This window comes from Dinoponera quadriceps, unplaced genomic scaffold, assembly GCF_001313825.1.
Source record: "Dinoponera quadriceps isolate SergipeBrazil2010 unplaced genomic scaffold, ASM131382v1 scaffold566, whole genome shotgun sequence".
NCBI lineage: Eukaryota > Metazoa > Arthropoda > Insecta > Hymenoptera > Formicidae > Dinoponera > Dinoponera quadriceps.
In genome coordinates, this window is record NW_014555972.1 from 950,347 (window position 1) to 961,295 (window position 10,949).

At 37.1% G+C, this 10,949-nt stretch overlaps 1 protein-coding gene across 2 annotated transcripts; it reads right to left on the minus strand.

Annotated features, from left to right (window-relative positions):
* Window positions 1-49: 49 nt before the first annotated feature.
* Window positions 50-10,949, minus strand: LOC106746361 (coiled-coil domain-containing protein 186). Of its 2 annotated transcripts, XM_014622906.1 has the most exons (9): window positions 10,641-10,949; window positions 8,710-10,423; window positions 8,302-8,572; window positions 7,791-8,194; window positions 6,878-7,416; window positions 6,539-6,801; window positions 6,212-6,235; window positions 5,635-5,784; window positions 50-5,463 (listed from the first exon to the last, which is right to left on the minus strand). In XM_014622906.1, the coding sequence occupies exons 1-9, from the start codon at window positions 10,738-10,740 to the stop codon at window positions 5,389-5,391; spliced, it is 3,540 nt and encodes a 1,179-aa protein (XP_014478392.1). In that variant the 5' UTR covers window positions 10,741-10,949; the 3' UTR covers window positions 50-5,388. The 2 variants fall into 2 exon arrangements, with proteins under 2 accessions (XP_014478392.1, XP_014478393.1); XM_014622907.1 differs by lacking the exon at window positions 6,212-6,235.

Sequence of the window (10,949 nt, forward strand, 5' to 3'; positions counted from 1 at the left end):
TATATATATATACACATATATATAATATACTAATATATATATATATATATATTAACGCATTTATATCTACATCATACCCAGATAACATTCTGTGTCGGAGATATGCGAATTATACAACCGAGTATAATCGCGATACTCCCCGATGGAATTGTAATTTAACGGTTCGGTGCGATGCATCTGACGCGCGCTATACGCACGATAATAACATGAACATCATGTATTATACACAATGAACATATCTTTGCGTGAACGTGCACGGGAGACCAGCGATTAATCGAGTGATCTCGCGTCTATTTCTATCTCAGAGTCGTCTGAAGTTCCGAACTTTGCTGTCAAGTTGACGAAATGCTATCTGGGATCTTTCTGTAGGGCTGACAATTAGGTATCGTAGCAACAAGTTAAGTTGCGATTTATATTTTGACACCCTCAACGGCTGTGATTGAATTCAGATCTGAGAAATGGATCTAATCGACAAAAAGATACCAACTTCTCGTCGCGGAGTTCAGCGGAGAAAAAGGCGGACAGTATGTGTCTCATTAATATTTGCATTAATTAATTAATTTTCCGTTATTAGTCACAACAGCGTTGCCCGCTATTCTTTATTGGAATTAGAACGTTACCTTTGGCACTGCATTTGATTTATTTTTCCTTCTTCTTTCCTCCTACATCGTGTTTCCTATAGTGAGGAGTATTGTTTTAGATATCAAATAAAGATCCTCCTTGAGAACGAGTTAAAGAACGGATCGCACGTGTTTTAATATTAGAATTACCGATTTTAACATAATTAGAGTCGTAATGTACATCCGTATGTGTACTACGTTGTGAAACCTGCAACTGTCCGCAACCACGGTTCAATGTAGTAGTTATTTATTACTTCAGTGTACAGGATACTTTGCATCGAGCGGATTTACTTCGAATTGTGGATTCTTTTGGACAAATTTTGAGCTCATTTCTCCTCAGACAAGAATGTCAAAAATATAAAATTGCTGAGACTTTTCAATTTTTGTGACGTGTGTGTGTGTGTGTGTGTGTGTGGGAGGGGGGGTGTCTTTGAGCTTCGAATTAATGTGAATTTCGTCACATTAGAGCCAGCTTACAGTTAACTGAAGGAAATATGAACGATGGTGTACATTTTTGTAGAGAAGAAATCGGCTCAAAATTGGCCAAAAAAATACACAATTTCAAAGGAAGCACGCTTTGCGCGGCCCATCCTGTGTAGAAATTAAATGAGTGGAAGTGATCGATGTAAAAAAGAAAAAAAAAGGAAAAAAACCATGATAATAATTGTGCGCGCGACATCCATAATTATATAGTTTTTCAGATAAATATGTTAATAAGTATATCAAAATAATGTATTTAGAGAATCCTAAGGTCATTGCCTCACTGTGCCAGTATTACGATTAATGCAATTCTGCCGTAGTGACACACTGCCCGGTGCTGGTCCAGTTTTGCATAAAGAACTCGGTTGGTTTTATTTAGTCCAATACGAACAAAAGACACCAAATAATTATTTTTTAGGATGCAATGTAGGCGATTGTTAGCGAAACATTAAATATTATTTTCTCGAGTGAATGTATAACTTTGTAGGAATTAGGGAGGGAGAGAGAAAGAGAAAGAACTTAACGTAAGCGTAAGAGTTTAACTTAAGCGTAAGTGGCAACGCGCAATTGTTCCGACATAAATATACATATAAGATTTTACGATTAATGTCAAACAAGTTTCTTTTTTTTTCATCTTTACGTTCAATGAGAAAAAAAATTATGTATTTGTGCTGGAAATTATTAGCAAGGGTTATTAAAGGGTTACTAAAGGGTTACTAAAAAAAAAGTGCAAAGATAAACACCACCGATGGTGTCTAAGAATTAATTTGTCTTCTTAATCTCTCAGACTTAAAATATACTTGATACGTTTTCTCCTCCTTCGCGTACGGGCGTATCTGTAGTAGATTGCGTGCGGTAATGAAGAGATTTGTGTGCAGTGATACTTGTGTTAATAATACACGACACACCGCAGTCGTGTATTCGTGCCAAGCGCAATACGCATCAACGGCTCAAACGAATTTTTATTTTACCTTCGTCTGTGTTCTCTAGTTTTGTAATAAGTGTGTGTTTTCGTCGAAAGAAAAAAAAAGAGAAAAAAAGCATAGTCGGATTTCGATATCCAGCAGCGAGGAAAGAGAGGAGAAAATGCCTCGCTACGTACGAAATCTAGCAAGTTAATGAAGTCGAAAGCGATGATGTACTGTCCACGAAAGAAACTCTTCAACGATTGTACTACCGATACTACTACATCGCTCTCGACTCTTCGCGTACAACAGTGCAATGTCGAATGTCGATGGGGGCGTAGTTGGGGGGCTTTTGCTGATGTAACACTGATATACAACATATATACATACGCGAATGTCATCCCATAACTGGTGATACAAACACGAAGATGAATACGGGCCGGAAAGTAAATCCGTGTTTATACGGAGTAAGGCAGATAAAATGTTGTTTTTACATTATTTAAATTTCAAGAAGAAGAAAAAGAGATATATTCATTTTCTAATGTCTGAAGTTTTTTTTTTTGGCGAGAGCGTTGCTCGAGATAGAGAAATTTACTTCGTACCTTCGGGACATCTTTTCATTCGGCAAGATCATCGGCTTCCTTTCTAATGATGATGGTCAATGTCATGTCACCAGTTACAGGATACCCCATATATGTTCGACTCTGTATAGTTATTTCGAGTAGTTAACAAATAATAAAATCATAAGAAACTATTTTCGATGCATCCGCGGCAGCATAGAGGCAGCGATCGTGTAAGTCGTACAAGAAAGTTATTATTTTGTTAGGAGAACAGCTTTGCGTCGGCTCGGATTTATTGCTAAGCGCACATTCGCGAATTCGAGTGTAACAAATGGAGACAGTACTGCCAGCAGCGATCGGCAAAAACGTGTTCATTTCACCGCGCAATTCCTCGGCTAACTATCGATTAAACTTCGAGGGCTCGAAACTACGAGTACGTGATCTACGTGTTACATTCGAATTTGTAATGTCCATGTAACGATATTGTCAGAAAAGAGAAAAAAAGAAAATCTCGTTGCCGTATGTGTATAATTTGTATAATTATCGCTTGTTGTAAAACGACGCGCCGCGTTAGAAAATTTATAATAATAGTCTCCATTTATTTATTTCATATATTAGAAATACCAAAATTATTGTTTATCGTGACTTATGAACGAATTGTTCGCATTGTATATTGTATCGGGGTGTGATTTGCGGTACAATGGAAAAAGCGGATGCATTCCACGTGTGAGCGACATAGATCAGAAATGTAGATTAGTTTTACGCTCAGGTGTTTATCACAATTTTCAATTGTACCGTGATTTTACCGTCATGTGATTTAAATACTCATTATTATTATTATAGATGTTTAATAACCGTGATATGGCCGGTGATGTTGATACATTGATTGGAATTCAACGTGCCGACTACGTTGAATTATTCATATTGTGAGTCTAATATTTATACCTCAAAATTAATTTATTATTTTGCCGGAAATGTAAACACTCGAGAGGATTTTGAATAATTATCCCTTCTTTTTCCAATTTTTCTTGCTTTGGATTTTGCTACTACTGCTAACTTCCTTGAGACCCGTTTCTTCGTACACTTCCTAAATATTAATCGGACATTCCATTAGTCGATCGCAATTCGATCCTTAAACTAACTTAACTCTAGAAAGTTGCTCTAGAAATCTTGTCTATCTCACACGATATGTAGCACGAAAGTAATCACGAGAATAATAATAAATGGTTTTGGACTTTGAAGTTATGCCTGTTTGAAACTAGTGCAGAGATAATCATGTTTTCTCTAAGAGAGAACGTCACGTAAGGAAGAGAAAAAGAAAAGAGAAATATAATATTTCTGTATATTTGTGCACATGTAGTGACTTTTATTGAAGAAAGAAGAATACGAAAGTATTAAAAAATTAAGTAGACGTCTTTGTATTATATCTACTTATGTTGAAGTGGAAATCTCTTATTTTTCTTACGATAAAAAAAAATATTTTATTCTCGGTCGTGCAGTATTATCGTATGGAAAGGATGGATCACGACGGGAATCAACGTGAAATTAAAATTGAAAAAATGATCAAAATCAAAATTTTATCGAAAAATAAACTGCTGAAATAAAGGAACCTTGTTTCAATCAATCACACGAGCAAATATTTCAAGTGATATAAACGCACATCCGTACGGCTTGAAAATTGCAGAATTAATCATAAAACACGGATTACGATATGTTACAAAAAGAAATCATACAGCATAAAATTTCAAGCAGGCATCAATTAACTATTTCTATAGCAATTCTTTATCGTATGTAAAATTTAAAACGACTAAAGTAAATATATTAAATCTACCTACCGGCATTCTCTTATACTCTATTATTGCAGTATTAGTTGTCAATGTCAATATATGTAGCACTTTGACGACCTTACCGATTATTTGAAGAGAGAGAGAGAGAGAGAGAGAGAGAGAGAGAGAGAGAGAGAGAGAGAGAGAGAGAGAGAGNGAGAGGTTATACCCTTCGAAAGCAACTTCACAACTGACTGTGGATATCAGGAGTGCAAGGCGTATAAAAGTGATACCTGATTATCCAAATGCGCAATACGGAAGGAATGAGTATACAGTTTTTATAGGGTCTCTTGCCGATCGATGATAATCTTATGGGGAAAACTACGTGTATTATCGGTTCCCTTGATCTCTTCTTCCATCGTAAAAGTGCAAGTTTTAGCAAGTATCTTACGTACACGCGTAATCGCTCATTCACAATACTCAAAATAAATAATTCAAAGTAAGTTTAAAAAAGAAAATACTTAATATTAATTACTTAGGTTTAGTCGAAAGGTTCCACTTGGATTCGTAATCTTTCACCCATTATACGCTCGGGCAAACGAACTGTGTTCGGAAGCCCAAGCGTAAAACAACAATATTAGCCGGGTGCGATATATAAATTTGTAGTCAGCTAGATTTTAAGCTTGACTAGTGCCTCTAGATGTAAGTAACTTTAGAAACTAAATCAACTTAGTTAAACTTGCAAAAATAAACATTTATTTACCAAGTTCGTGGTTCGACATCTTGACACCTCCCGAACTATCCTTAAATTCTAAAAATATTTGTACTCCTTAAAACAAGTAACGTCGACTTTAAGATAAGGATTTATTATATTAAATATAACATCAAACATATGTGTATATACATAACTGATCTGTATAGTGACGAAAAAAAAAATAACAAGTTATTTAACATAACTTAAAATAACAGTAAGTGAAATGCCGTTAAATCACCATTCTCTATAATATATATGTATATATACGCATATACACTTATATATATATATATGTAACAGTTATTAGTTTTCAATTTGTCTTTGTTGATACTGCATCGTTAATCTTGCTATCTCCTTGCCTAATGTATCGATATTGTCCTATAAAGATAATAAAACAACAGAATATGAGCATAGAATGTAACATTTACAGCATTACATCAATCCTAAACGATACACACATACACTGCATTATATAATTATCATGTTTCTTGATAATTCATAAATACAATAATTCTTCCTTTTTATAAAACTTTAACTTGAGATATGTACCTTCAGAGTGATGTTTTTCAATAGCACGTCTTCAAGAACCGCTTGTAATTTTTGGTTTATTTCTAAAGAAAGGTCTAGAGTCATATTCTCGTCCGAAACTCGATGATTGTAAACGGACGCCATTATACCTCCGTGTCGCGCCAATTCCGCCTGTACAATTAAAAAAAAAAAAAACAATATATATTTCTTTATACAGAGTGTTCGACGCATGCTGAACCATACAAAACACATATAACAGGTCAAGCTAAAGAACGAAGTCATTTTGTAAACTATCACGTAAAATAAAGTAAATCTTGAGTTATTTACGAAAATAAATAGGCGAACTAATTCGCCCATTTTCGTTAATAACTCTGATTATGTGGCCTTTACAGAATGATATCGGTCCTATTTTTCAACCTGACATGATGTACATGTTTCATACGGTTTGGCACGCGCCGGACACTCTGTATATAATAATAAAATACACACACTGTATATTTTCTTAATATTCCTCAGTATTTGATAATGCTGCTTGATTAATATATGCTTTCTGATGTATTTTCATACATATGCATTAGCTACATTTTCTGACACTTACTGCGTCCCTTCTGCTCTTGACATGCTTGATTGCAAAAGATAATGTTGTCTATTATTATTATTATTATTATTGGCACAATTTAATATAATTTTGTCGTTATTTTAGGAGTACAAGTATACAAAAGTTAAATATGTTATATATTTTGTATATTTATCACACTTTCCCCATATTAAACACTCGAATTAAATTCTCAAATAAAATTGTATCTCCTTTGTACTAGAATGTATTAGAATAGGTAGTTTAAGTGAACATTCTTACGGCACTCTCTCTCTTTTGATGTTTACGGATACTGAAGTGAAATATGATTAACCAATCAAACGCGCATACCTTATGCCTATCTCTTTCGTTACACCCCAAAGCGCCGGAGTTTTGATGTAAAATATAGTTCTGTATTATTTTCTTCTTCTTCTGCACTTCTTCGAGCAGTTCTTGGATATGGCCTTCTAAAAAATCTATTTTCTCGGCCCTCTTTGCGTTTATCTCTTGTAGCTTTATAATGTGATCCATTAGTACTTGTCTATTAGGTTCTACTGAATGAACATGGTCGCCATTAGCATTGTTATCCGATAAGGCACCGTTTAATGTATCGCCTGGGAAAGGGATGTACGAATAAAACCGCGTTGTCCTTTAATAATTCAGTCTCAAATACTTATTAAGTAGTCGAACCTGTGTTTAGAGAAGTGTTGGATCCAGTTCTGGATGTAATATCCAAGGAATTACTAGGAGACGCAGCCTCGAACATCTCTAATTTTCTACGGCACTGCTGCAATTCCCGTGTCATTTCCTTGATGGAAGTCTGATGTTTCCTCTTTAATACTGCATTTTCGCCTTGACTATCCTCAAATTTCTGGACAATGTTTTGCGCAAGCTGAGTCTGCTCGGCGACGTGTTTAGCCAAGAGCTCGCATTCTTCCTTTCGTTTTCTTTGCTCTTCCGTCAAGTCCCTTTCCAAAGCTTTGACTTTGCTAGTTAATTCACTAATGCGGTCACGTAGCGGACCGTGTTCGGATTCGAGATAATCCGCCTTCCTCTGAATCGCGATAAACTCGGACTGAAGGCGTACGTTTTTGTCCGTTAATTTCTGCGTAAAGTCCAACATATCCGCTTCCTTCTGACGGCACGCGTGCATGTCGGATTGCAGTTCCTCGTTGGCCGATCGTAGCTGTTGCATTTCAACTTCGGTCGTTGCTATGTAATCTTCTTTGCTGCATAAATGAAACAAATACTTTGTGTAACTAAAAGTTCCCTTTTTTGTAAATATATTTTCAAATACATTTTTTCTGAGAGATACATGCATAAAGTATGCCCAAAAACTTAAAACTTTAAATTTGCCGTATTAAAGCAAAAGCGACATTTAAAGCGGGGTCTACAATAAGAATCTAAGCCTTAAGAAATTGACCAATCACAGTCGAATGTGAGGAGAATAATCGACTGTGATTCGTCAAATTCTTAAGGCATAAGATTTAACAGCCTTCCGACCACAAATATATGATAGATGAGACACTTAGCGACAGACACTCTATAAAGTAAATTCCGAAGATACGACAATATAGGATGTAACATAATATAATATACTCACTGTTGCAATTGAAGTTTCAATGTCTCTAAGTGCGATACTTTGTTTGACAAGTCGGTAATTTGTTCCTTACGTTGTTTCATCACAATTTTCAGGTCACTTAGACTGTTCTCGTAGTTCAATTGGACTTTCTCCGATTCTTGAACTTTTATATTAAGCCTCTTGTTTTCTTCAATAAGATCTTGCTGTCTAGATTTCAAAACTTCCAGTTTCTTCTGCAACTGAAGCCTCAGCGTCTCCTTATCCTCTGTAACGTGCCTTTCTAGGATCAAACGCGCCTGATGCTCCTTCAGTTGCTGATCCAACGTTACGGCTTTATTCTCCTCGGACTGTTGAAATTTACGAAACGATTCCTGCGTCTCCCGACGTATCTGCTCGCATTCCTCTTTCATATCGTTAATTTTCATCTGCAACATACATCTAAATAATATTTACAATTCTGTTAGAGAATTTTTTTTCTTTCCCTCCCTAACGATCACAGAGAAACAATATTGCGGCGCATGTTCTACTTTACCAAAGCTTTGTCCAGCTTCTGTTGAGTATCCTTCTGCGAGTCCGTTTCAGTTTTGAGCTTATTGAGCGCCCACTTAAATTGGATCTCCTTCATTCTAGCCTCTTCTTTCAATTTCTCTATCTCTTTCTGATGATCAGCTATTTCACGACGTCTCGTATCCAAGATGCTGCATATTCTTGTACGCTCGCCTTGCGTTTGACGCAACTTGTATTGCAGCGCCTCCTGATCCTTCACAAGTTCTTTCACCTTACGTTCTGCGGTATCTGTTGCTCTACGTGTGCGTGCGTGTGTCGCATATGTTACAAACAATTAAACTTCTAAATCTTCATCGGTAGGTTTCACTCAAAAGTAAAAAAAGGATAACGTCTAAAAAAAGGTCGAATTATGGATACAGTTGTTTTTACATACCTCTGCGAGTCGATCAACTGTTTCTCGCTGATTACATATTTCATCACCATATTCTCCTTTTCCTTGTTCACCGCGGTACACTCGTTCTTCAGAGCCTCTTGCGCGGCCAGCGATGCGTTCAGATCGGTCGTCAATTTAATCACCGCTTTTTCCAAGTTCCGTACTTGCGAGTTGTACGCATCCGCGTTTGTTCGCGCCTTCCCATTCAATCGGTCTGACTTCTCCAGACCCTCCGCTTTTTCCCGTAATTTCGAATACTCGACTTTCAAACCGGCGTAATCCGCCAACAGCATACGATGCAACGGGTGTTCCAACGAGCCGTATTTCGAAGTGTCTGAATCCAGCAAGGTCGAACGAACGTCGAACGATTCTGTCCTGTGCGTTTTATCATCGTGCGATCTCCCCACCTGCGACGTGTCAATTTTACTCTCGTCCGTTTCTGCCGACAGGAAATCGCGCCTCGCTCGTTGCCTATCGGTAGTATCGCACTCTAATCTGTCATCTTTGTCGAGAATATGATGCATCATTTCATCCGACACCGTCTCATCCTCGAGATCGTACGTTTTATTCTTCCGCACAAACGCAAACGGATCGATTTTACTTCCGTCGTTCATCGCACCGTCCAATTTATCTTCTTCGCTTTTGTCGCGATCTCGTTTTACTTTAAGAGCATCATCGGAATTCGTTCTTGTTGTTGTCAAATCAGTATATGACTTACATCTTGTATCTCCCACAGGAGGCTCGTCAGTGATGCAAAATGCTGCTGCCGTGGTGTCGGTTACAATGGATTTCGACACGTGATTGTATCTCATCGCCAGATGTTGCGGCAGCAAGGCCTTCTCCATAATGTTCGTCGACTTTTCTGTTATGAAGTTCAAGAAGTTACGGCTCCGGTTGAAAAGCTGAACGTTCGACGGCATTATATTCATCGGATTCGCCAGGAGAGACATTTTGACGAGCTTACTGTCGTCGGCTAGTGTCGGCCGAGTTGTTAAATTGCTTCGTACATGGGCCGTCGGGGCTGGGGAGAAATTATTCTTCTTACGTGGGTCCTCACAGTTCTGAGTTTTCTCATCCGAGACTTCGATATTACTTGCTTGTAACTGTGAATCCACCGTCCCTCTGCAAGGCTGTTCAATTTTCGATGCGTTACTTGCTACAGTGTGTTCCTCAACATCACTCTTATCGTGTTCACTTTCTGATGACTCAACTTTACAAACAGTCATACTGTTCTCATTCGCAGAGCATTGCAAGTCAGACCGAAGATCCTTTGTTCTGCTTGGCCATTGATTAAATACTGTTTCCTCTTCGTCGAAGCACGCTGCTGTATCTCGGTATGTATATATGTCATTGTCAGATTTCTTAAATTCGTCTTTCATGAAAGATGCATTCATAGATGATATTGATAATAATGCAGGTAAGGAAAGACTGGTATATTTGGAGAGAAAACCGTGAAGAGACTTGTCATTGTGTAAAAGGCAGCCTTCATTATCAAACAACCGGTGGCATCCTCGAAGTTTTGTGACAGGAATGTTAGCAATAGCTTTGCCAGTGCCGGAATTAATCGTTAGGTTAATACTGTCTTTCCTCGATTGATCCAAGCTTGGTCTTTCGTCATCTTTTCTCCATAATGCTGAATCACTTTTACTTCTACATATGTTATTTTCATAATAATTACTTGGTGTTTGCGCAAGACTATTTTGCATCGTTAATCCTAAATACATACAGAAATATATTACGTTAAACATATACAAAAATATATTAGTTTTTGCACGTCGAATAAGATAGTTTCTCTTTAAAACGTTGTGTACATATATAAATGTAACATTGTGTACACAGAATATTTCTTAGCAATCTGTGATAAATAGGTGATATTTCACGACTGAGGGTAAACGAGAAAAGCTACATAAATAAATATATTGCTCACGTACCTTCGATTGATCGGAAATATTGTTTTGGAATAAAATTGGTGTTGTCACATCTTTCTGCAAAATTAGTCTTACGATCGAAAGGCTCCGATCTGTCACCCATCTCAGTTCAAGTATCGAGTCGACGCACAAAATTAATTTTTATCTCATTATTTCGCTATTGCGGATGTAAATCGATAGTATCGAGCAGATCCACCGATTTTTAGTACCACGAAAGCCAGACTGCGACATTCGAAGCTTTTTACAAAATTAAAAAGGTAACCTAAAAGTTCTCCGTGGTAATGAATTCAATTCACTTACACCACAGCACCC

What these genes read in the sequence shown, in the direction of transcription:
- LOC106746361 (XM_014622906.1), bottom strand. Translation starts at nt 10,740, where the DNA reads ATGGGTGACAGATCGGAGCCTTTCGATCGTAAGACTAATTTTGCAGAA. An exon ending in ACGAAAGAGATAGGCATAAG is followed by an intron (nt 6,236 to 6,538) that starts GTATGCGCGTTT and finishes TTTGCAATCAAG; the next exon opens with CATGTCAAGAGCAGAAGGGA. An exon ending in TGAAAAACATCACTCTGAAG is followed by an intron (nt 5,464 to 5,634) that starts GTACATATCTCA and finishes TTATCTTTATAG; the next exon opens with GACAATATCGATACATTAGG.